General features: G+C 34.1%; 1 protein-coding gene across 6 annotated transcripts in view; it reads left to right on the top strand.

The window, feature by feature from the left end:
* The window catches only part of LOC129492285 (UDP-glucuronosyltransferase 2A1), a 66,332-nt gene that overhangs the window by 12,270 nt on the left and 26,482 nt on the right, over positions 1 to 27,580 (top strand). For 2 of the 6 annotated variants that reach the window (XM_055297415.2, XM_055297416.2), the window contains exon 2: positions 1,426 to 1,945. The exons of 3 other annotated variants lie outside the window; for them this stretch is intronic. In XM_055297415.2, the coding sequence (XP_055153390.2) occupies positions 1,426 to 1,945 (520 nt within the window). Of the gene's footprint in view, positions 1 to 1,425; positions 1,946 to 4,880; positions 5,012 to 27,580 lie in introns of all 6 variants that reach the window. One more of the 6 variants, XM_055297418.1, reaches the window with a different exon arrangement.

Here is a 27,580-nt window from a genome sequence, read left to right on the forward strand (position 1 = left end):
AGTTTGACAGCAACAGATTTCTTTATGAAGATTTTTGAACCCCTTTTACTGGGCTTATTTTGAAGACCGTTAAGATTCTTGACACTCTTCTCTGGCTGCCTTGTTTCAAAAATCTAATTAATTTTTAAGGTACTCCCAGTATATTCAAATTGAGGCTTACTCTTGAGAGGACACAAATGCAAAAATTCTAAAACCATCACTTCTCTCTCTTGTCTTTCCTGTTCTCTGTCCTCCCAGTTCTTTTGTTACTCAAGGGCCTGAAATTACATAATTTAAGGGCAATTGAGTATAACTTTAAAATCTGTCACTTATTTTCTAATTTTAATTTTTGATTTTTATCCTTTTAATCACTCTATGTGTTCTGATTGCTCTTTTTAATGGTGGCCTGTAATGATTTCAAAACAGCATTGTTATATAATTGCTATTGCTCAGTTTGGGATTCAATAAGAATTGCAACACTATATCCATATCTGACCTCACTATATCCAAGTCTAGCCAGTCATTCTGTAGCTGGCCCACTGATTTCCTAATCAATCTTTAGACAAATTTATTAAACCGCTAACATTACTACACTCTTACTGTGTACCAAGAAGACTGAAAAGTAGCTTTACAGATACTATTGTTAATCCACAAAGTAATATAACAAATGAATGTCATCACCTCTCATTTTTCTTTGAGAAAACTGAGAATGGGAGGGTCTGAATAATTCCCCGGTGTCAGAAATCTTATAAAAGGACAATGTTTGAATCTGGGTCTATTGAACTCCAATGTCTACCTAACTTCACTGAATAACAAAGTCTGTGATTCTTTGGAGTTCCAGGCCATATCTTCTTGATCTGTGTCATATGGAAGAAACTGAAAAATTCCCTGTAACAAAGGCATAGGAGACAACAATCAATTGGCTTTATGGAGAAGAAAGTTATTCTATATCAAATGCATAGTATTTTACTCTATAATCCATATAATCTAAAATACCCTGAAATGTTTGAGCAAACTTCCTCTGAAAGTTGTTTATTCAATTTTGTGAAAAATAGAGATGTATTTTATAAATCATAGTTATTATCACAGAATATGTAGATGGTAGGTTTATAACCCTCTGCTTCCTCTTCTTTAAAAAGTACCAGATTTTATTTCTGTTATTGAAATAATGATGTTAGTGCATATAGGAATTTGAATTATATTATTTACCTTTTAATCTAAAGATCAATTGACCTACGACTGAGTGTAACCATCACATTAGATATTATTTTATTTAAAAATTGACCTAAATATACTTTGAAGTTTTTTTTTCATCTTGAAGGATCTACAGTAGGATGGTTTCCATAAGGGATTTTACCATGCCTAAGAAGTTTGTCCAGATGCTGGTTTTTAATCTGACTCTGACTGAAGTCATTCTAAGTGGGAATGTGTTAATTTGGCCTACAGATGGTAGCCATTGGTTAAATATTAAGATTATTCTAGAAAAGTTGATTCAAAGAAATCGCAATGTGACTGTATTGGCTTCATCAGCAACTCTATTCATCAACTCCAATCCTGATTCTCCTGTAAATTTCGAAGTGGTACCTGTTTCCTGCACTTTCTTTCAAATTAATATACAAATCTGTGATGGTGTACTAAAGAACCCAAAGTTGATGGCAAGACTTCAGAAAGGTGGTTTTGATGTGTTGGTAGCAGACCCAGTAAAAATCTGTGGTGATCTCATTTCTCTGAAATTAGGAATTTCACTTATGTACACATTGAGGTTCTCTCCAGCATCAACAGTGGAGAGATACTGTGGGAAAATCCCAGAACCAGTCTCCTATGTACTGGCAGCCTTGTCAGAGCTCACTGACCAGATGACCTTTGGTGAAAGGAATAAAAATACCATATCTTATTCTCTGCAAGACTATATATTTCAGTCCTACTGGGGAGAATGGAATTCATACTATAGCAAAATTTTAGATAAGTCTAAAATTTTCTCTTTTTAATGACTCCGCATCCCTTATTTTTTCTTATTGCCGTACGGCGAAAGATTTCCATTCCACTGCCTATGCTGAGCTGAAGATAATGGACTTCTTATATCTCTGTACAAACAATTCTCTGATTATTCTCTTTGAATAAATCCTTAACAATGAAATGGTGGTATTAATATGTATGCTATTGTCTCTTAATGCAAACAACTTTGTGTCCATTTAGGTAATAGCTTTTCAATGTATAAATCAATTTCAAAATATAAATGAAAGTGCCCGTATTAGGATACGTTATAACACTACTGAAAAATACCCTGGCAAATATTTTTGAGGTGACACATGATTTACCGTGCCTCCTTTGTCCTTCATTATTTTCTTTGTCTGCAGAAAGCTTTGAAAAGCATAGAATCAGGCAATAGAAAACTGGAGTTTACACTCTACCCTGGTTCTCACTGTCTCTCTATCTTTACACGTCTCTGGGTAGTTGGACACCATCTCTCAGATGAATTTCTCTCTATCCTGTGGCCAGCCTCATGTTTCCTTGCATGAAACATTCCTTATGAGAATCAAACACAATAATGTTAACCATCAAGGCCAGTCCTGATTGGTTGTTTATATTACTTATTTTTCCTGGCTTCTATGAGCCTCCCTTTATATTTTTATTTCCTTCTCTCTTGATGATTTTGCCTCCAGATCTCTTAGTACTCGGGACACTAATCAATAGCTGGAATTAATAGATGATGCTATCACTGGTACTTTCTCACAGAAGTAATGTGAAAGACATTTTACATACCTTTTGACTTTCTTTCCTTTCTCCCTCACTCCCCTTGGTCCTTTTTTCCTTCCTTCTTTCCTTCCTTCTTTCCTTCCTTCCTTCCTGCCTGCCTGCCTGCCTGCCTTCCTTCTTGCCTTCCTTCCTTTTTTACTTTTCTTCCTTCATTCTCTCTTGTTTACTTTGTGTAAAAAAAAGTATTTGTTGAATGCCAACCTAGTTCCTACAACTTGTCTAAGTGGTAGGAATACAGCAATAAGCAAAACGGATCAAATTCTCTATCTCATGGAACTTACATTCTAATGAGAGGAGACAATCAATAAATAAAATAAATATATAAAATATATGGATATTAGCCTGTGATATATGCTGTGTCATAAAGTAAGAAGAACAGATAGTTCTTAGAGTGAGTTTGCATATTTAAATAGAGCAGGCAGAGAAAGTATCAAATGAAAGAATGACATCAGGCCAAGGACGTGAGGGAAGTGAAAGTTAGAATCCATAAGATCCCTGGAGGAAAAGCCTTTTAGGAGTAGATAAGAACAAGTACAAAGACTTGTGGCAAGCCATACACACAAGAATACTCATAAACTAACTTGATCTTACTCTTATCTTTCACAAGTGGTATTTGAATATATCTTTTTTCTTCTCTTGATATTGCAAAACTCTTGCAATAATTTTTTTTATCAAAAGTTTTCAACTTTTTCTTAGAATTTGTCTAGAGGAAAGATATTAAATATACCACATATAAAACATATGCAAGGTAAATAAAATTTAAGTTTATTTTTGAAGATGTGGTAACTAAAATTTTACAAGCATAATTCTGTGTTTTTAAAATTCTTTTAAGGCATAATTTAACTGTAGTTTCTTTATTTCTGGCTTTCAAATTTTATATGCCTTCAAACCACATTTTTCTTTTAATTTGGGTATGATTCACATGAATATATCTCAAGACATTTGAAATGTGTTCTATAATAATTGTAACTACCCAGCTATGTATTGGATAGTGATTATTGTAGCTACTGAATGAGTTAACAATCTATACACCATAAATAAGAGACATACAAAAAGTAACAAGGTGAAGGGTCCCGAAAAATGCATGTGGCTTCAAGTTCCGATTCCACTTGCTAACTGGGATCTCAGACAAGTAACTGAAACTTTTGAGTCACAGTGCTTTCTCCTCTTTAAAATAGGGTTAAAAATTTCACTGTCAATTATAAAGAATTATATGTTATTTACACCAAACTACTTAGGAAATCTGCAATGATAAAACCCTAGTTATATTACCATGGGGCTCTGTAAATGGAAAGTAGGCAAAAAAATCTACAAAAAATAAATGGCTTCTGGTAGGTACTAAACCTTCCTTCTCAAAGGAAGCCATAACAAATTAGGTAAGTGTGAAAAAGGCTTTGTAAAACAGCAAGTTCCCAACTTCTCACCTTTACGGTATAATAATCTAGGTTTAGAAATTCTATCATTTAAGAAATTAAATATCCTATTTACTTAAATCCTTTATGCTTCTCATGTTACTGAACATAATTTGAACAACAAATAACTTCCTTGAATATTTTATTTCAAATTAAGGTATACTGTGAAGAACTGGTAAAACCCCACTTTGTGTTTTGTTTGCCATCACATTCTCAAAGGATTAAGAACACCTGCTAACTGTAAACTGATATTGAAAGAGGGCAGATACACAATTTTACATAATTATGTTTGACCACGGGAGAGCTAACAACATGTCGAATTTTTGTGAAGTTTCCATTGCAATAGTTGTTCTTCAGTTCTGTGTAAGAAAAACAGACTAGAGAAATGATATGTTAAATTGTGACAAAGAAAAACTCCAAATGTCTTGAAGGACGTCGGAATAAGTACAAGGACATAGTTGATTGCACCAGTTAAAAAACTTGTTTTCTTTATCAGTGAGGAAGTCTTAAATCTTACAGATGAAATGAGTAAAACAATTAACATTTTAAAAATACCTTTAAAAGCTAAGGGAACAGGGATATCAGGAATTATGAAAATCACTGCTACTCATATCCAGAAGCGAATCTATTAATAAATTTTGGGCAGGCCAAGTGTTCTGCATGGCACCATCAAATTTAACTGAACCTTATTTCTCTCTCTCTCTCCTTTTTTTTTTTTTTTTTTTTTTGGGATGGACTCTTACTCTGTTGCCCAGGCTGGAGTGCAGTGGCGGATCTTGGCTCACTGCAACCTCTGCTTCCTGGGTTCAAGCAATTCTCCTGCCTCAGCCTCCAATGTAGTTGGGATTACAGGCAGCCACCAGGCCAGGCTAATTTTTGTATTTTTAGTAGAGACGAGGTTTCACCATGTTGGCCAGGCTGGTCTCAAGTTCCTGACCTCAAGTTATCCGCCCTCCTTGGCCTCACAACTTGCTGGGATTACAGGCTTGAGCCACCTCACCCAGCCTCTGAACCTTATTTCTTCCTCAACTTCTAAGAGATCTGCTGTACAGCAAATAGATAGTTCTCACTGTAGAATTTGAGACTAGCCTTTGCTGCAGCAGTAGAAAGGTTAAGCCCTTGAACACTGTAGTGAAAATGGTTAGACAGGTAAGGCAACTGGAAACTGGATGGCTCCATTTTGCATGTGTCTTTTGGGTTTCCAGTCTGTCTCTGTCCATCCCAGCGCACTATAGATTGGAAGAGCAGAAAGCCCAGTAATAAGCTATATGACACTTGGCTGGTATAATTTAGTTTTAACTGTCAGTACCACGTTGGGCCCTCTTTCCCTGCTGATATATTTTATTTATTCAATTTTATTTTTTGACATTTAATATTTAATTTAAATCTGAACTTTAATCCTTACTCCTCTTTTTAAATTTATTTTTATTTTTAAACTTTTTTGTGGGTACATAGTAGTATATATTTAGGGGGTAGATGGGATGTTTTGATATAGACATGCAATGTAAAATAAGCACATCCTGGAGTATGGGGTATCCATCCCCTCAAGCATTTCCTGCTGATAAATTTTAGATGGATTCTTAGAACTAGGGTTACCTTATCCCAGCCCATGAAGAAAACAAATCTCTTAACAGTTAATGAGACACTCCAGCACAATATAAGATAAAAATGAGGGTAATGGGTATTTTGTCTCATTCTAGATGTCAGTGGAAAATCATTCATTGTTTACCATTAAGTGTAATGTTTGCTGTAGGTGAATTTTAGATATCTCTTGTTAGATTGAGGAATCTCCCTTTTCCTTTTTAATTCAAATAAATTTTCATTATAAAAGGATGATGAATTTTATCAAATGTTTTTCTGCGTCTATTCAAATTATTATATTATTATTCTCTTTGTTCTGCCAATATGGTAAAATATATAAAGTGATTATCAGTTGTTAAATCAACATTTATTTTTGGAATAAACCCCAAGTACCTTAAGAAAAAAACAGCCTCTTAACCTTCCCCCTCTATCCAACTTGTCTGCAACTAAACTAGATTAATCACAATAATATATTATTTGTATTTCATCTGTAGTTTCTTTTCCGGGCCCAGTGTTGTATTTATTGCTTCTCTCCGTTTCCTAATCCCACTCTAATTCTCATACCCGGCTTCCCACCCTTTCCCTGGAAAACTTGGAGCTTTCTGTTAATCTTTCGTCACGTAAGCCTTCCAATTCCTTCTTATATGTAGCTTTCCTGTGATCAGTGTTGTGGGTTTTTGTTGTTGTTGTTGTTTTGTTTTGTTTGATTTTTGAGACGGAGTCTCGCTCTGTCGCCCAGGCTGGAGTGCAGTGCCACGATCTCGGCTCACTGCAAGCTCCGCCTCCCGGGTTCACTCCTTTCTCCTGCCTCAGCCTCCGGAGTAGCTGGGACTACAGGGGCCGGTCGCTAATTTTTTGTATTTTTAGTAGAGACAGGATTTCACCATGTTAGCCAAGATGGTCTCGATCTCCTGAGCTCCTGGTCTGCCCGCCTCGGCCTCCCAAAGTGCTGAGATTACAGGCGTGAGCCACCGCGCACGGCCAGTTTTTTAAAATTTGGTGTAATCTTTCTGTAAAACATAAATCCTAAACTTTATAGCTCATTGAAGTTTCACGAAATAACCCCACCCTTGCAACCAGCACTCAAATTAATAAACAAAACATGAATGCAATCCATAACTCCTCCTCCATCTGCTTATTAGTCCCCACAACTCCTATCTAAGGGTAAACACTTTCTTGGCTTCTAATACCATAGATCAATTTTCCTTGACTTTAAACGTTATATAGTTGAATCACACATTATGTACTCCTTTGTATTTTGCTTATTTTGATTAATATTATGTTTTTGAAATTCGTACAAGTTGTTGCATGTAGATATGCTGTGCTCATTCTTATAGCTATATGCGGTCTATTGAATTAAAGTATCTCATTTTATTTATCCATTCTACTGCTGATGTGATGGAAATTTAGGCTATTTTGGTTTTGCCACCTTATGATGAACACTGCTTAGAACATTCTTGTACCTAATATTGGTGAATGCATGTATGCCATACTGTTGGATATATTCATGAGAGTGGAATTGACAGGTTATAGATACCATTAAAATTTAGTTTCCCAAAAGGTTGTACAAACTAGTAAACCTACTAGCCATATACTAGGGTTCCAGCTGTTCTCCATTATCATCAACATTTGGTATTTTTTTTGGTATTTATTTTCATTGTAACCATTCTGTTGATCTCTATTGTTTTTATTAAGGTATAATTTTTATGTGATAAAAAGTACATAAAGTGTACAGTGTGATTTATTTCATCGAATGTGTATGTGTGTAACTAACACATCAATCATTCTCTGGGATTCCTTTCTAACAAGGCCACTAGCCAGACCTTTTCAGATACTTAGGCTGAATAACTCCCACCTCTTAGTTCTCATTCTTCATTCTTACTCACTTTTAATTTTCTTTGGTGGACTTTTTACTACATCCTCTTATCATTTGAACTTTAACATCATGATTAAATTGTCACCCACGTCCGGTTTGTAAGCCATCAAGAATCTCTAGTGCATAATGTATTCCTTGATTAAAAATAAAAGTTGTCTTAAATATAGTTACTTTTTTTTTTTTGACCGAGTCTTGCACTGTTGCTCAGGCTGGAGTGCAATGGCTCAATCTCAGCTCACTGCAATCCCTGCCTCCTGGGTTCAAGCGATTTTCCTGCCTCTGCCTCCAGAGTAGCTGGGATTACAGGCTCCTGCCACCATGCCCGGCTAATTTTTGTATTTTTAGTAGAGATGGGGTTTCACTATGTTGGCCAGGCAGGTCTCGAACTCCTGACCTCGTGATCTGCCCGCCTCTGCCTCGCAAAGTGCTAAGATTACAGGCCTGAATCATTGTGCCCGGCCAGTTACTTCTTTATAAAAATATATTCACTAAGGGTGATTTCCATATTTACTATTGTCGTGCGTTAAGAAGTTTGCCACCTGCCTGTTTTTAGTTTGTCATAAATAGAAATTATCCTCAGTGAGATTGTGCTCTTTTGGCCTAAATGCTGAAGCCATTGGATGTTTCAAAGAAATCATAATGTGGGTGTACTGGCATCATCAGCAACTCAACTTCAATTCTGAAAGGTGCTGCTTGTAAACTAAAAAAGAATTTCCCTACTCGTGGAAAAAAAAAATTTACCTTATGTTTAATGCAGACCCCTTATTAAACCCCAAATCTATTCCTTTTGAGCTTTGTAACATTACGTGTTATGCCTTCCCTCTTCCTTCATGGTAGCAAATCAAATTATTTTGTGATTTCTTTTATATTTGTATCAAAACACCTTGAACCTTTTAAAAATTGCTCTGAATGTAATTATCTTTGAATTCATAGATCATTTTGTTATTGCAAGTAAACATATAGGAATAGATCTTTCATTTTTGTGAATCTCTTTCAAAAATAAAGTTAATATACATCACATAAGTGAATAATTTTAGGTGTAAAGAAAAACTAATAACTATAATGTGGTATTTATTGGATTCATACAAATTGTGGTGCTTATATTGTCCTTTTAATGATATTATTTTGGAATCCGTGTTTCCAGATATTTTCTGTCTTTTCTTGACAAAAGTGCCAACTAAAAGTAGTGTGAAGTGGTAGCCTTGTGTTAGAATAGAAATTGAATTCAACCAATCTTTGTTTTTAGCTCAATTGTGATTTCATTAAAGTTGGTATCCCAGCATCAGTGGAGCCTAGTAATATGTCCGTAGTCTTCAAATCCCCAAAATATCATGATGTAGTGGCTACAGTTGTTCTCTTTTTCAGGTTGTCAACTGGGATAATTAGTGGACACACCCAGAAATGCCCATGTACACACTCCTCTCCTTGCTTGGCAGGTTTAGATACACAAATATCTGACTGCTTGAGATGGCTTCTCATCTCAAATAATATTCTTCATTCTGTTGTATTTTTGTATATTGTGTTATATACTTTGGAAAGATAACTAAACTATTTCTCATTATTGATGGTTAGGCAGTAAATCTGTTGACAGCCTACTTTCTTGTGCTATAATCTTCAGTTTAGTTTTAAAATTTTTGATGACAAATTCTCCACTGAAGCATTTTTCTAAACATTTGGATTATTATTACTAATTTTCACAATATATTTACAAAATATTATCATTATTTTAGTTTTATGATAAAATAAAAACAGATAAAAATTAAGTAACTCTCTGACAAACATAATTTTGAAAAAATATGGGAAGATAGATCTATTTACCTCCAAAGCCCACTTAACTAATTTCACTAAAATAGTATAGGTATCTTTGTGATTCTCAAATTCACTCAAGCCCTAGCTCTCTGCTTTTCCAAAGAAAAGACATAAGTAGGAAGTCAAAAATAAAGCATTTGATATTGAGATGGATATCACTGATTCTCTTTTTCAAATGAGAAAGTAGTGTTACAGTTTAAGAAAGAGAACCATAGAAAGGTTATGTCAATGATTCCATATCTAGAGAGATGGGACATCCTATCACAGAGATCACATTCAAGTCATTAATAACATTTAAGTAGTATTGTTAACTCTGCCACTTACTCATGTATTCTTTAGCACACACCACAGTGTAATAATTCTTACATGTATGTATATATATAATATATGTATAATTGATATATAGTGTATTTTTGTGTTGTGTGAATGTGGGTGTGCTGGAGACTTGGTAAATCAGGAATTCCTCCCGCAGTAGAATTGCATTCACAGTTTCATCTTTAGGGTCTGTTACCACTCGCTAACATAATAAAACATATATAATTTTCATACATCCTTGGCATCTTGGCTAAATAAATGGTTTTTATTTTGTGACCAGTTTGTTGAAAATATGTGTCTCATTTTAACTTGCATTCCTCTGGAGTTTTCTTAGAGGCCTATTTTATAATTCCCTGTTTATAACCCTTTTCTACTTGGAGGAGTATTGATATTCACAGTGATTTGTAGTAGCTTAGAGCACAATGTGTAAATATCATTGAATCTGCAAAATTCAAATGAAGGTGGTTAAAAGAGAGAATAGTAATAGTTGATAAAAACTATGGCTTGTGGTGCTGGGGAAATGACAAAGGTAGCTTTAACATAGTCAGGATGAGAGTGTAACCAGGAAGAGGTGGGAATTGGGAGTTATAGAGAGTAAAGACACTGCATGGCACATCTGGGAAGAAGGAAATTGCTTAAAGACCCTGTTACATATGGCCTCACTCTAACTACGTCAAAAATTGCAGGAGAAAAAAATACATCGAAGCTAACTGCAGATGGAGCTATTACTATTGGTATATCCTCATTAAAACAAAGAGAAAGACAAATGTCTACAAGAATAGAAACTTAGAGCTCTGATCCATATGGCTGTATTTTAGTTATCTATTTTTAATATAATCTTTTAATATAATCTTAATTACACTATAATAGTGTAATTTAAAGTCACATTTAAATATGAGAAATAAATTCCAGTACATTATTTTTCATGTGGTATTTTGGAATTTTAACTATACTTGTACATTCAAGATTAAAGAAAAAATATTTTACAAAGAAATTTCTATTGCAATGATAATATACATTTTGTTTTACCAAATTATTCATAACATCTTACTGATTATTCTTATGGATCTACTCTGAGACTCAATGATTCACTCAAAAGACTCACGGGACTCAGAAGCTGCTAGACTCATGGTTATGGTTTATTATAACAAAATAATACAGATTAAAATAAGGAGAGAGAAAAGACCCAGAAAGGGTAGCCCAGAAAAGATCAGTTGCAATCTTTCAGGGGTCCTCTTCTAGTAGAGTTTCACAGGATTTATTTGATATTCCTAGCAATGATATGTGGTGACAGGATGCAGTTTTATCAACCAGCTCACCTGAACCTTGATGTCTTGGGTTATTGTTAGGGCTCAATCACATAGATGTCTAAGGCCTGTTTGACTAACCTCAGCTACCCAGACTCCAGACCCTCAGAGCAAAAACTGGTGATCATGGTAAATCACATTGATAACATAAACTATCTGGTCAAACTAATGTGGACCAAGACCTCAGATATACAAAAACACTCTTATTAGGCACTGTATTCCAAAAGATTGGAACTCAGCTCTTAGAGCCAGGTACGAGCCCGTCTTGAATGTAAGAACATGAGCCTTTTTTGGGAATGTACAAGTTGAGAAATCCAGAGCTGCAAAGTAAACACTTTGTAGTATATACCTCCTGAATGATCGCTATTCAGAGTCCTAGGAAGCTACTTTTATTGACTGTATCACCTGGCTCCCTTTCTACTTGGAGGAGTGTTAATATTCCCATCATTTGTAGTAACTCAGAGTAGAATGTGTTAATACCATTGAATCTGCAAAATTCAAATGAAGGTGGTTAAAAGGAGAGGGAATAGCAATGCTTGAAAAAAGCTATGGCTTGTGGTACTGGGGAAATGACAAAGGTAGCTTTAACATAGTCAGGAGAAGAGTGTAACTGTGTATCACCTGGTATCACCTGGCTCCCTTTCTCTTTAGTATCAATTTGGGTTCAGTCAGTGAATCCCCTTTGAGACTAATAGCTGAGGGAAATTGAAAGATTGTCTCTCTCAGTGTAGACTATAACTTGATAGTGGCTATAGATTCCTTTGAATTCCAATATAGACCATAATAGCATGTAAAAGCTATGGCAGTCTTTTCTCTTTTATTCAGTTTTTAGGCATTTCACATGTATTTTATTTTGTAAGCTGAAACTTTACATTTAGTATTAAGTAGAAGTGGGAATTCTAGATCGTTCATGTATTTGCTTTTAAAGAAAACGCTTTTATTTTTTTCTCCCATTTAAACTTGTATAACCATTTGTATTAATTCAAAAAAGTTCTCTTTTCTAAGTTTTAAGAATTTTTTTCATGAAATTTGAAAAGGTATGGCTTAAGATAAGGCTCTAATTTCCTTCTTTTGCTTGTGGATATTTTGTGTTCCCGACATCATTTATTGAAGAGACTAGTCTTTGTTCATCATGTATTCTTGACATCTTGTTGAAAGACCAGCTGAGCATATATGGGTGGGTTTCTTTCTAGGCTCTCCATTTTGTTCCCTTGGTCTATATGTGTGTTTTAATACTGTTTGGATTCTTGTCACTTTGTAGTGTATTTTGAAACCAGGGAGTGTGATGTCTCCAGCTTTTCTCTTCTTGCACAAAGTTGCTTTGAATATTTTTTTTTTGTGGCTCCGTATAAATTTTGGTGGTGTTTTTTCTATTTCTTTAAAAAATGCCAATGGGATTTTGATATGGATTCATTGAATCTGGATTGTTTTGGGTAATGTGGACGTTTTGATGCCCTGAAACAAATTAAATATTCAACCTAAGACTTAAAACCACAAAAATCCTGGAAGAAAACATAGGGAAATGCTTCTTGACATTGACCTTGGCAATAATTTCTTGGATATAACACCAAAAGCAAAAACAGACAAGTGGGATTATATCAACCTAAAATAGCTTCTGGCCAGCAAAAGAGACAATCAACAAACTTAAAAGGCAATCTGTGGAATGGAAGTAAATATTCGTAAAACATATATATGATAAAGGGTCAGTATGCAAAAATTAATAATATTTTAATATTTTTTCTCTCCATTCTCTTTTAACCTGTAATATTGTCTATGACATTTACAAATTTCCTATTTATCCCTCCTTCCATCTTGAGTTAATTTCAGTGTGATACTAATATTTTATATTTTCTTGCTCATCATTAATTCCAGTTTGCTCATAATTTGATATAGGGACACTTGCCTTTGTATTCATGTGTGATTATGAACCTTAAGAATATGTTCTTCAGTCCTTTTCTGAACAGTTTGAATTGGCCTTAGGAGACTTTCCTTTTTCTTTCTTTCTTTCTTTCTTTCTTTCTTTCTTTCTTTCTTTCTTTCTTTCTTCTTTCTTTCTTTCTTTTTTCTTTCTTTCTTTCTTTTTCTTTCTCTCTTTCTCTCTTTTTCTTTCTCTCTTTCTCTCTTTTTCTTTACTTCTTTATCTTTCTTTCTTCCTTTCCTTCCTTCTTTTCCTTCCTTCCCTCCCTTCCTTCCTTCTTTTCCTTCCTTCCTTCCTTCCTTCCTTCCTTCCTTCCTTCCTTCCCTCCCTCCCTCCCTTCTTTCCTTCCTTCCTTCCTTCCTTCCTTCTTCCTTCCTTCCTTCCTTCTTTCTTTCTTTCACCTGCCTGCCTGCCTGCCTATGGAAGACAAAAATATTTATTATTTGGAATTTTGTTATAATATATGCATAAAATCATATGAGTCTAGTATGTACTAGTGTAGTATGTGGTATGAGCCTAGTAGTACTGTTTCAATGCGTTAAGAGACTCATTTATAAGACAAATATTTTTCCATAAGCAGTAAACTTGATTTTTTTTTAACAAATCTCTGAGTAATTCTGAAACAAATTTCATGTATTTATGAAGACTTATCAAATAGGTAAACATTGTGTTATTGTGGCAAAGGTTTTTACTGTTAAAAATTGTTTAGAAATAGATAATAGAAAATATTTATGTGTGTGTCAATATGTGCAAATATATTTTCTCTCTTTGTCCATTGAAAACCCATGAAACCCCAGTAACAATGAATATACCTATAATATATATCGTGAGTTTTATATGCCATTATCTAATAAAATGAAATACCATTCACTGGAGAAGTGGTTGATTTTAAGTTTGAGGCAGTGAAAACAGAAGTCGAGTCTAAAACATCTAGTAATGCCAAAAAGTCAAAGGTGCTTAGAAACGATGGAGCCATGTCAAAAGAATACAGGAACTACTATGAAGAAGTTTCCAAAATCTGGGACAATTTGAGGAACAAAATTAATAATTAGTTTGATTGAATAGAACACATAAAGTAAAATTCATTAATATTTTAGCTTATACTGTATAAACAGTTCAATGAACAAGCAATCTCTTAATTCCAATTAATGAATATAAGATGAATAATGAAAATTTTTTAAATGACCAGCTTTCTTTAGTAGTAACACTGTATTTTATTTTTTATCTTTTGCTTTTATTTTAGTTTCCAAGGGTATATGTACAAGTTTTTATCTGAGTATATTGCGTGTCACTAAGGCTTGATGTATGAATAATCCCATCACCCAGGTAGTGAGCATAATACCCAATAAATATCCTCAAGTCTGTTTTGTTTTTTGGAATTCTGATCTGCACATGCATGTAAGGAAACTACTGAAACAGGGCATAAAACCACTAGAAATAGGAGATGGTCCAATGATAGTTACTTCATACATACGTATGTATATAAAAATCATACATATGTATATAGTTTTTTTCATCATGGTTAAAGGTCTCCAAACATCAAAATAGAGTCTTTAGATGTGTATGGCCTTTTTTGTTGGAATAAAATTTAGTCTGAAATAAAATGTTAGTATATGATGTAATAAACTTAAAAGCAAGCTTCTAGTGGATGAAATTACATATATCCCTCTACCAGATCAAAGCGTCCAAATATTTAAAAGAATTAAAAAAAAAATAGCCCAGTATCCAACAAGGTAAAATCAGAAAAAAAAGTTATGAAGTATTTAACAAAGCATAAATATGACTGACAGCAAAAAATGGCATGTTATTAAATAGACAAGTTCACAGTCATGACATAGATGGTAGAATTAATAGACAAGTACTCTAAAACAGCTATTATAAATAGCTTGTGGTTATTGAGTATCTTTAAGATAACTCTTCAATGATAGTTTTTGTTGCAATTCTAAACATCTTATTTTGTTACATTTTGTAGTTGTATCTGGGTTAGAGAATGTTATTGAATTTTGTAATTTGATATTATGTTGAACAACTTGCAAGACTAATTAATTTTACTATTTGTTTATTGATTTTTTAAGTCTTCCTGCCTGGGGCTTTTGAAAAAATACATCTTTACACTATTGAGCAGTTGCTCTGTATTTCTGTATGCAAATTTTAAATTTACATAAGTGATATAGTGTAGACCTAAAAAAATAGGGTGTGGCCAAAAGAACATAAAAGTAAGCATAGAAAGAGAAAAATAAAATATCTAAAAATGAGCCCATATTAAACTACCAGAGATGAAACACACAATATCTAAAATTAAGAATACATTGGATAGTATTAAAAGATTGGACACAGCATAGAAATAAAAGAATTTAAAGATATAGTAATATAAACTATACAAAATGAAAAATAAAGAAAAATAATCGCTTCTCCCTTCCCCATAAAATAAACAGAGCATCCTAACATATAGTATTTCAATATCCTGAGGGAAGGAGCATCAGCAGAAAAAAAATTAAAATAAATAATGCCCCCAAATTTTTCAAATTTGGTGAATTCCATATACAAATAGATCCAAGAAGTTCAATTAACCAAGTGAAAAGAAAAATAAAATGCCTCTATCATATCATAATCAATATACTGAACGGTGATAAAGAGAAAATCTGAAAAATGGATGGAAAATTAAAAAAATACTTCATCTAGCAAAGAAAAAAAGAAAGGAATTAATACATACTTCTCATTAAAAGCAATGCAAGCTAAAAACAGCAGTTACACCTAAAAAGTACTAACATAAATTAAAATTATCATAACTAATACATATATTCCCAGCAAATTTAATACCCAGCCAATATAATTTTAAAAATAAAGGCTGAATTTTTCTTTTGTTGCTACAAGAACCAAGGAAATTAATCTTTTGTAGACCACCACTTCTTGAAGAAATGTTGAAGGCAGAAGAAAAATGATCTCAAGTAAAAATTTAGATCTAGACAAATGAATGGCTAGACAAAAATTGTAAATAAGTCAATGAATAAAAAGACATTAAAAATTTTATTTAATATTACTAAAGGTTAAATGACTGCTTAAAACCAAAATAATAACTACTGATATTTATTGTGTTTTGAAGTTATAATACATAGAAGTAAACTGTATGGCAACAATAGCACAAAATCTGCAAAGAGATACAGGAAGTATACTGTTGTAAAGTTGTTATGCTGAAAATGATACTAACTGCAAATTTTACATACAACCACAACAAAGGTAGAGCAAAAAAAAATATTTAATAAGCTAATAAAAATATCAACTAGGATCATAAAATGTGTTCAACCAATAAAAATGAAGATAGGAAAGAAAAAAAAGAAAAAAACAGAGATGAGATGTATTAAAAAAATAGCAAAATGATAAATCCCAACTCATACATGTAGATAATCACATTAAGTGTAAAGTTCTCACAACCCTCACCAATAGTTAGACATTGTCAAATTGGATTTTTTTTTTTTAAAAAGCAAGACTAAACTCTGCGCTATCTTAAGAAACTCATAAAGAAAAAGGTTAAAGATAAAATGAGAATATACCTATGATACTAATAGTAAAGTAAAGATGAAGTGGCTTCATTAATGTTAGATAAAGTAGATCTTCAGAAAAATGATTTTTATGAGAATAAAGGTCATTTTATAAGTAAAGGTGTTAAATTCATCAGGAAGACATAATAATCACAAATATATATGTACCTAACAGGATCAAAGTAAAGAAAGTAAACTGATGAAAATTAAAGGAGAAATAGACAGATTCCCATTTATACTTGGAGATCATGATGGCCTTCTTTTACTAATTGAAAAAATAAGCATATAGAAAGTAAATAAGAAATAATAGAGTTCATATTGTTCATGAAAAATAATTTGTGAAAATTACATGTTTTTGTTACATTTCACAATATATAAGATGCTTCCTTAAGGTGCTTGTTCTGGGCATTTTGGCCAGCATTAATTTTGTAAAATCTTTTTCTTTTTTGTTTGTATTTTCTGAAATGCTTTTGCTCAAGTCTTTATTTTTATTTAATTTACTTTCAAATGAATGTTTTAAAAAGCATTAAGCTCAATTTTCTACCTTCATCTCAAAGGTTTTATTTGAATTATTTTTATAATGTATTACATATAATTTTACACATAACTTGAGATAAATCCTAATATTTTTGATAGCCATCTGAAGAAATTAAATATTACTATATAATTTTTTATACCTTGGCTGCTCATTTGCTTTTTAAAACTGTGACTTCAATTCTTTGCATCTGTTGTATGTCTTTGTGCATTTTGTGTCTATCATTAAATAACATAAAATATTATTTTGTATTTTTAAAAATATTTACATAAACTATTCTGTTAAATATTATGCTGTTTTTTTTTTACATGTATGCACAATTTCCTGCAGTGGCAAGTTACTTGGTAATACATTCATATTGGCTTTTGTCTTTTCCCTACCCCATTTTATCCACTGCCTTTGTGGTGTTACTTCGGGATGATTCTCACAGAAATTACTTGTATTCAAATTCTTTTCTCAGCGCCTGTTTCTTGGGGAACTCAAAACAGAGTGTTATATTGCAGTAATCCTAGGCTAGATAGCTGTAAAGACTACATTACTGGTAGAAATGGGGTAGTGGTATCACTTGGAATCCAGTACAATCACAATTACTACGATTTTCATTTTTGGTGAATTGTCATGAGGAACAGATGGAAGCGGATGGACTAGCTTGTGCCAAATCAACAACTGAGAAGTGTGGAAGCAATTATAAGAATTATGTAGCTGTTAGCTGTGTTTATTGCCTTCAGTAACAGAAGGTAGAAAATTTCAATTAATTCAGACATGTATAACTCAGGACACAATATAAAGCAGAACACATCCATGACAATTTTTAAAGAGACCCTTATGACCCATAGCAAGTGGGTAGACTATGTTGAAAATTACAGCCAAGACCTAATTGTTGGCTTAGCAGAATTGTAAATGATGCTGAATTTTTAGCCATTTTTGTCAGGAAATCTCCTACACCGAAGCCAAGACATGGGATGTGGACCGCTGGATTAATGTGTTTGAGGACCTTGAACCTCTATATTCCTGTTGACCCTATGGGTCATGTGAAGATTTCCTTCGTTTTGCTAGACAATAGCAGCATCCCATTGCCTAGACATCAGGTATAGAATTGAAGTTCATAACACATGAAATCCTCAATACATGCCCCTCTCACTTTTGAGCCTCTAGACAAAGAATTGGCAGTACAATATACAATGCATATATAATATTAAGGTGTATCATTCATTCAGTATATTGTATCCATTATATAGATTCCATTATATAGCATATTAGCTATAAATATGTTCTGATCTCTTTTTGTATGCCAATTTCCCATCTTTGTGGTGTTATACATTATATTATTACTTTGTTATGTATTTCGATATAGGTTCAGGTAAGTATTCACAACTTTTTTCTCACAATTTCTCTTGGCTATTTTAAGCTCATATGTTAAATTTTTTAATTTTTTTTTTTAGAAAAAACTTTTTGGTTCAGGAGTACATGTGCAGGTTTGTTATGCAGGTGATGTGGTACACAGGGGTTTGTTGTACTGATTATTGCAAGACCCAGGTATTAAGCCTAGTACTCAATAGTTATATTTTCTGTTCTTCTTCCTCCTCCCACCATCCACCCTCAAGTAGGCCTTAGTGTCTTTTGTTCCCCTCTTTGTGTCCATGAGTTCTCATCATTTAGCTCCAACTTATAGGTGAGAGAATGTGGTATTTGGTGTTCTGTGTCTGCATTAGCTTGCTAAGAATAATGACTCTCCCCCCAGCTCCATCTATGTTCCTGCAAAAGAACATGTTCTCATTCCTTTTTATGGCTGTGCAGTTTTCCATGATGAATATATACCACACATTCTTTATCCAATCTGTCATTGATAGGCATTTAGGTTGACTTTATGTTTTTGCTACTGTGAATCATGCTGCAATCAACATTCACATGCATGTGTGTTTATAATAGAATGATTTATATTGCTTTAGGTATATACCCAGTAATGGGATTGCTGGGTTTAATGGTAGTTCTGTTTTTAAGTCTTTGAGGAATCACCACACTGTTTTCCACAATGGGTGAACTAATTTACGCTTCTACCAACTGTATATAGATGTTTCCTTTTCTCTGCAACCTCATCAGCTTCTGTTATTTTTTGACTTTTTAATAAAAGCTATTCTGAGTGACATAAAATGGTATCTCACTGTGGTTTTAATTGTCATTTCTCTAATAATCAGTGGTATTTAGCTTTTAGCTTTTTAATATACTTGTTGACTGCATGTATGTCTTCTTTTGCAAAGTGTCTGTTAATGTTCTTTGCCCATTTTTTAATGAGGTTGTTTGTTTCTTTCTTGTAAGTTTAAGTTTCTTATAAATTCTGGATGTTAGACCTTTGCCAGATGCATACTTTGCAAATATTTTCTCTCATTCTGTAGATTGTCTGTTTACTGTTGATAGTTTCTTTTGCTGTGCAGAAGCTCTTAAGTTTAATTAGATACATTTGTCAAATTTTGCTTTTGTTGTGTTTCCTTTGGCATCTTTGTCATAAAATGTTTCCTCTTTCTATGTCTGGAATAGTATTGACTAAGTTATCTTCTAGGTTTCTATAGTTTTGAGTTTTATATTTATGTTTTTAATTCATCTTGAGTTGATATTTGTATGTGTTGTAAGAAAAGGGTCCAGTTTCAATCTTCTGTATATGGCTAGCCATTTATCCCAGCACCATTTATTGAATAGAGAATCTTTTTCTTATTGTTTGGTTTTGTCAGTTTTGTAGAAGATCAGATGGTTGTTAGTTGTGTAGCCTTATTTCTGAGCTCGCTATTCTGTTTTTTTCTTAGTCTGTGTTTCTGTTTTTATACCAGTGCCATACTGTTTAGGTTACTGTAGCCCTGTAGTATAGTTTACAGTTGGATAATGTGATAACTCCATCTTTGTTCTTTTTGTTTAGTGTTGCCTTGGTTTTGGGGGCTCTTTTTTGGTTTCATATATATTTTAAAATAGATTTTATTTCCAATTCTGTGAAGAATGGTATTAACAGCGTAATATGAATAGCCTTGAATCTCTAAATTGCTTTGGACAGTATGGTCATTTTAATGAGACTGATTCTATCTATGAGCATGAAATATTTTTTCATTTGTTGGTGTCATCTCTGATTTCTTTGAGCAGTGTTTTGTAATTTTCATTGTAGAGCTCTTTCACCTCCCTGGTTAGCTGTATTTCTAGGTATTTTATTCTTTTTTAGCAATTGTGGATGGAATTGCCTTCCTGATTTGGCTCTCAGCTTCGCTGTTGGTGTATATGAATGACAGTGATTTTTGTAGATAGATTTTGTTTCCTGAAACTTTGCTGAAGATTTTAGTAGCTCAAGCAGCTTTGGGGCTGAGACTATGGGGTTTTCTAGATATAGAATCATGTTGTGTGTGAACCAGGAAAGTTTGACTTTATCTCTTCCCATTTGGATGCCTTTTATTTCTTTTTCTTGCCTGATTGCTCTGGAACGACTTCCAATACTATGTTGAATAGGAGTGGTGAAAGAGGGCATACTTGTCTTTGCCAGTTTGTAAGGATAATGCTTACAGCTTGTCCCCATTCAGTATGATGTTGGCTGGGGGTTTAGCATACATGGCTCTTATTATTTTGAGGTATGTTTCTTCAATGCTTAGTTTATTGCGTTTTTGTATAAAGGTATCAAAAGCCTTTTGTATACCTATTGAGATAATCTTGTGGTTTTTGTGTTTCTGTTTACATGATGAACCACATGTATTGACTTGTGTACATTGAACCAATCTTGCCTTCTGCAGATAAAGCCTATTTGATTGTCGTGTATTAGCTTTTAGATATGCTGCTGCATTTGATTTGGAAGTATTTTGTTGAGGATTTTTGCATCAGTATTCATCAAGGTTATTGGCCTGAATTTTATTTTATTTTCTGTTTTGTTTCTGCCAGGTTTCGGTAACAGGATGATTCTGAGTTCATTATTTTTTATCACAGATTTTAGAATGTGTTTAAGTTTTACACAAACAAATGGAATAATTCACCTGAAAAAGATTATATTCCTTTTATGTTAGATTTATTTGTGGGTATATCATTACTTTTAGAGTCTTCTTTAATGTTATTTTAAAATTTCACTTTTGTTTGTATTTGGTATGTAAGACTGCGATTTACTTTTGTATATTGGCTTTATTTTATTTTATTTTATTTTGTGTATATATGTATGTATGCATTAAGACAAGATTTTGCTCTGTCACCCAGGCTGAAGTACAGTGCCACTGATGGTGGCTCACTGTAGTCTCAACCTCCCAGGCTCAAGCAATTCTCCAACCTCAGTCTCCAAAGTAGCTCGACTACAGGCATGCACCACCACACTTGGCTAAATTTTATTTTTATTCTTATAGAGACATGTCTCCCTGTGTTGCTCAGGCTGATCTCAAACTCCTGGGCTCAAGCAATCCTCCCGTGTTGGCTTCCCAAAGTGCTGGGATTGTTGGCATGAACCACAACAGGCGGCCTGTGTATTAAAATTATATCTATCAACATTGATAAACCTTTTTCTGATATAAATAATTTTAATTCCTACATTTACAAATGTATATACATATATTGTATAATATATAACTTTTTTCCATACATTATTGCATAATTAAATTATAAAATTCAACATTAATTTAAAGTATGTTAACATCTTTGTCTTGATCCTGAGTTTTTAAAAAATTTCTTCTAACCTTTCAATTTTGAGTAGAAAATTTTCCGCAGTTTGGTTTCTCGCTGGTCTTATTTTGTTTGTTTTTTGTCATTTAATAGTTGTTTTATAATTTTCATCTAAGAAAGTTCACTCCTATTTTTTAACCAATAAGGCTATTGGATTATACTTAAGGCTTTTCTACATTTATCGATATAATCATAGAATTAATTGAACTTAGGATTACACTTTTAAAGAAATTTTAACCAAAATTGAATCTGAAAAGCATAAAGATTTTACTGTATCCAGGGTTTCAGGGATTAATGGTCAATATACAGTCTTTGTGTACTTTCACATGAAAACTTATTTCAAAATATTGTTAACATGGTCTATTTAAATTCTCATTCAACAGCCACGTGATTAAAATAAATTTATTTTTGGCAGCAGAAATAGACAAAGACCCTTTCAACCAACAAAATTAGAAATGTGTTAGAATTCACCAAGACATTTTTGTGCTTTTTAAATCTCTTCTCTTGTGACAAAGCCTTTTGCCAACCTTTAGTGTAATCTCTCAATTAGATTGATTAGTATGAGTTCCTGGGGTTACTGGTTCTATTTAATTTAATGCCCCAAAAATATTTTTAAAACTATAACCAGACTTACCAAATTTAATACATTCTTCCCCCTTCAACACACACACACACACAAACACACACACCCACGCACACATACACACACATACACATACACAAGCTTACTGGTTTATTTTTCTGAGAAATAATATTTTCTCATAGAATTATGATGATTACATACACGGATACTAAATCTCTCTATAAAAACATGTAATCCAATTTTTCTTTAATTTGAACCTATTTAGACTACTAATTAAATAATGTCAAACAAACAAATTCTTAAGGCCTGGAAAATTTTCTCTCATTAAATCCCAAACGTGAATCATTTCTGAAAGACATATTTAAACACAATGATGTTAGGATTGTAAAGTATTGTTTATCATTTTTGTTGTTTTTATTGTTATTGTGTTGGTTTTGTTTCTTCCTCAGGAGACTAAGTATTGAAGATTTTTAGATAAGACAATTATTATCCTGTTTTATTTATTTATTTTTTATTATAATTTAGGTTTCAGGGTACATGTGCACAATGTACAGGTTTGTTACATATGTATACATGTGCCATGTTGATTTCCTGTACCCATTAACTTGTCATTTAGCATTAGGTATATCTCCTAATGCTATCCCTCCACCCTCCCCCCACCCCACAACAGTCCCCGGAGTGTGATATTCCCCTTTCTGTGTCCATGAGTTCTGATTGTTCAATTCCCACCTATGAGTGAGAACATGTGGTGTTTGGTTTTTTGTCCTTGCGATAGTTTACTGAGAATGATGTTTTCCAGTTTCATCCATGTCCCTACAAAGGACACAAACTCATCATTTTTTATGGCTGCATAGTATTCCATGGTGTATATGTGCCACATTTTCTTAATCCAGTCTATCGTTGTTGGACATTTGGGTTGGTTCCAACTCTTTGCTATTGTGAATAGTGCCACAATAAACATACGTATGCATGTGTCTTTATAGCAGCATGATTTATAGTCCTTTGGGTATATACCCAGTAATGGGATGGCTGGGTCAAATGGTATTTCTAGTTCTAGATCCCTGAGGGATCGCCACACTGACTTCCACAATGGTTGAACTAGTTTACAGTCCCACCAACAGTGTAAAAGTGTTCCTATTTCTCCACATCCTCTCCAGCACCTGTTGTTTCCTGATTTTTTAATGATGGCCATTCTAACTGGTGTGAGATGGTATCTCACTGTGGTTTTGATTTGCATTTCTCTGATAGCCAGTGACGATGAGCATTTCTTCATGTGTTTTTTGGCTGCATAAATGTCTTCTTTTTAGAAGTGTCTGTTCATGTCCTTTGCCCACTTTTTGATGGGGTTGTTTGTTTTTTTCTTGTAAATTTGTTTGAGTTCAATATAGATTCTGGATATGAGCCCTTTGTCAGATGAGTAGGTTGCAAAAATTTTCTCCCATTCTGTAGGTTGCCTGTTCACTCTGATGGTAGTTTCTTTTGCTGTGCAGAAGCTCTTTAGTTTAATTAGATCCCATTTGTCAATTTTGGCTTTTGTTGCCATTGCTTTTGGTGTTTTAGACATGAAGTCCTTGCCCACGCTTATGTCCTGAATGGTATTGCCTAGGTTTTCTTGTAGGATATTAATGGTTTTACGTCTGACATTTAAGTCTTTAATCCATCTTGAATTAATTTTTGTATGAGGTGTAAGGAAGGGATCCAGTTTCAGCTTTCTACGTATGGCTAGCCAGTTTTCCCAGCACCATTTATTAAATAGGGAATCCTTTCCCCATTTCTTGTTTTTGTCAGGTTTGTCAAAGATCAGATAGTTGTAGATATGCGGCATCATTTCTGAGGGCTCTGTTCTGTTCCATTGAACTATGTCTCTGTTGTGGTACCAGTACCATGCTGTTTTGGTTACTGTAGCCTTGTAGTATAGTTTGAAGTCAGGTAGCATGATGCCTCCAGCTTTGTTCTTTTGCCTTAGGATTGACTTGGCGATGCGGGCTCTTTTTTGGTTCCATGTGAACTTTAAAATAGTTTTTTCCAATTCCGTGAAGAAAGTCACTGGTAGCTTGATGGGGATGGCATTGAATCTATAAATTACCTTGGGCAGTATGGCCATTTTCACGATAATGATTCTTCCAACCCATGAGCATGGAATGTTCTTCCATTTGTTTGTATCCTCTTTTATTTCATTGAGCAGTGGTTTGTAGCTCTCCTTGAAGAGGTCCTTCACATTCCTTGTAAGTTGGATTCCTAGGTATTTTATTCTCTTTGAAGCAATTGTGAATGGGAGTTCACTCATGATTTGGCTCTCTGTTTGTCTGTTATTGGTGTACAAGAATGCTTGTGATTTTTGTACATTGATTTTGTATCCTGAGACTTTGCTGAAGTTGCTAATCAGCTTAAGGAGATTATGGGCTGACACAATGGGGTTTTCTAGATATATAATCATGTCATCAGCAAACAGGGACAGTTTGACTTCCTCTTTTCCTAATTGAATACCCTTTATTTCCTTCTCCTGCCTGATTGCTCTGGCCAGAACTTCCAGCACTATGTTGAATAGGAGCGGTGAGAGAGGGCATCCCTGTCTTGTGCCAGTTTTCAGAGGGAATGCTTCCAGTTTTTGCCCATTCAGTATGATATTGGCTGTGGGTTTGTTGTAGATAGCTCTTATTATTTTGAGATACGTCCCATCAATACCTAATTTATTGAGGGTTTTTAGCATGAAGGGTTGTTGAATTTTGTCAAAGGCCTTTTCTGCATCTATTGAGATGATCATGTGGTTTTTGTCTTTGGTTCTGTTTATATGCTGGATTACATTTATTGATTTGCGTATGTTGAACCAGCCTTGCATCCCAGGGATGAAGCCCACTTGATTATGGTGGATAAGCTTTTTGATGTGCTGCTGGATTCAGTTTGCCAGTATTTTATTGAGGATTTTTGCATCAATGTTCATCAAGGATATTGGTCTGAAATTCTCTTTGTTGGTTGTGTCTCTCCCAGGCTTTGGTAACAGGACGATGCTGGCTTCATAAAATGTGTTAGGGAGGATTCCCTCTTTTTCTATTGATTGGAATAGTTTCAGAAGGAATGGTACCAGTTCCTCCTTGTACTTCTGGTAGAATTCAGCTGTGAATCCATCAGGTCCTGGACTCTTTTTGGTTGGTAAGCTATTGATTATTGCCACAATTTCAGAACCTGTTATTGGTCTATTCAGAGATTCAACTTCTTCCTGATTTAGTCTTGGGAGGGTGTATTTGTCGAGGAATTTATCCATTTCTTCTAGATTTTCTAGTTTATTTGCATAGAGATGTTTGTAATATTCTCTGTTGGTAGATTGTATTTCTGTGGGATTGGTGGTGATATCCCCTTTTTCATTTTTTATTGCATCTATTTGATTCTTCTCTCTTTTCTTCTTTATTAGTCTTGCTAGCGGTCTATCAATTTTGTTGATCTTTTCAAAAAACCAGCTCCTGGATTCATTAATTTTTTGAAGGGTTTTTTGTGTCTCTATTTCCTTCAGTTCTGCTCTGATTTTAGTTATTTCTAGCCTTCTGCTAGCTTTTGAATGTGTTTGCTCTTGCTTTTCTAGTTCTTTTAATTGTGATGTTAGGGTGTCAATTCTGGATATTTCCTGCTTTCTCTTGTGGGCATTTAGTGCTATAAATTTCCTTCTACACACTGCTTTGAACATGTCCCAGAGATTCTGGTATGTTGTGTCTTTGTTCTCATTGGTTTCCAAGAACATCTTTATTTCTGTCTTCATTTCATTATGTACCCAATAGTCATTCAGGAGCAGGTTGTTCAGTTTCCATGTAGTTGAGCCGTTTTGAGTGAGTTTCTTAATCCTGAGTTCTAGTTTGATTGCACTGTGGTCTGAGAGACAGTTTGTTATAATTTCTGTTCTTTTACATTTGCTGAGGAGAGCTTTACTTCCAACTATGTGGTCAATTTTGGAATAGGTGTGGTGTGGTGCTGAAAAAAATGTATATTCTGTTGATTTGGGGTGGAGAGTTCTGTAGATGTCTATTAGGTCCACTTTGTGTAGAGCTGAGTTCAATCCCTGGATATCTTTGTTAACTTTCTGTCTCATTGATCTGTCTAATGTTGACAGTGGAGTGTTAAAATCTCCCATTATTATTGTGTGGGAGTTTAAGTCCCTTTGTATGTCACTGAGGACTTGCTTTATGAATCTGGGTGCACCTGTGTTGGGTGCATATATATTTAGGATAGTTAGCTCTTCTTGTTGAATTGATCCCTTTACCATTATGTAATGGCCTTCTTTGTCTCTTTTGATCTTTGTTGGTTTAAAGTCTATTTTATTCTGATAAATGCCTTTTTTTGTTTTCCATTTGCTTGATAGATCTTTCTCCATCCCTTTATTTTGAGTCTATTTGTGTCTCTGCATGTGAGATGGGTTTCCTGAATACAGCACACTGATGTGTCTTGACTCCTTATCCAGTTTACCAGTCTGTGTCTTTTAATTGGAGCATTTAGCCCATTTACATTTAACGTTAATATTGTTATGTGTGAATCTGATCCTGTCATTATGATGTTAGTTGGTTATTTTGCTCGTTAGTTGCTGTAGTTTCTTCCTAGCCTCGATGGTCTTTACAATTTGGCGTGTTTTTGCAGTGGCTGGTACCGGTTGTTCCTTTCCATGTTTAGTGCTTCCTTCAGGAGCTCTTTTAGGGCAGGCCTGGTGGTGACAAAATCACTCAGTGTTTGCTTGTCTGTAAAGTATTTTATTTCTCCTTCACTTATGAAGCTTAGTTTGGCTGGATATGAAATTCTGGGTTGAAAATTCTTTTCTTTAAGAATGTTGAATATCGGCCCCCACTCTCTTCTGGCTTGTAGAGTTTCTGCCCAGAGATCAGCTGTTAGTCTGATAGGCTTCCCTTTGTGGGTAACCCGACCTTTCTCTCTGGCTGCCCTTAACATTTTTTCCTTCATTTCAACTTTGGTGAATCTGAGGATTATGTGTCTTGGAGTTGCTCTTCTCGAGGAGTATCTTTGTGGTGTTCTCTGTATTTCCTGAATCTGAATGTTGGCCTGCCTTGCTAGATTGGGGAAGTTCTCCTGGATAATATCTTGCAGAATGTTTTCCAACTTGGTTCCACTCTCCCCGTCATTTTCAGGTACACCAATCAGATGTAGGTTTGGTCTTTTCACATAGTCCCAAATTTCTTGTTTGCTTTGTTCATTTCTTCCTATTCTTTTTTCTCTAAACTTCCCTTCTCACTTCATTTCATTCATTTCATCTTCCATCAGCGATAGCCTTTCTTCCAGTTGATCGCATCTGCTACTGAGGCTTCT

Source organism: Symphalangus syndactylus, chromosome 10 (genome assembly GCF_028878055.3).
Source record: "Symphalangus syndactylus isolate Jambi chromosome 10, NHGRI_mSymSyn1-v2.1_pri, whole genome shotgun sequence".
NCBI classification, from domain to species: domain Eukaryota; kingdom Metazoa; phylum Chordata; class Mammalia; order Primates; family Hylobatidae; genus Symphalangus; species Symphalangus syndactylus.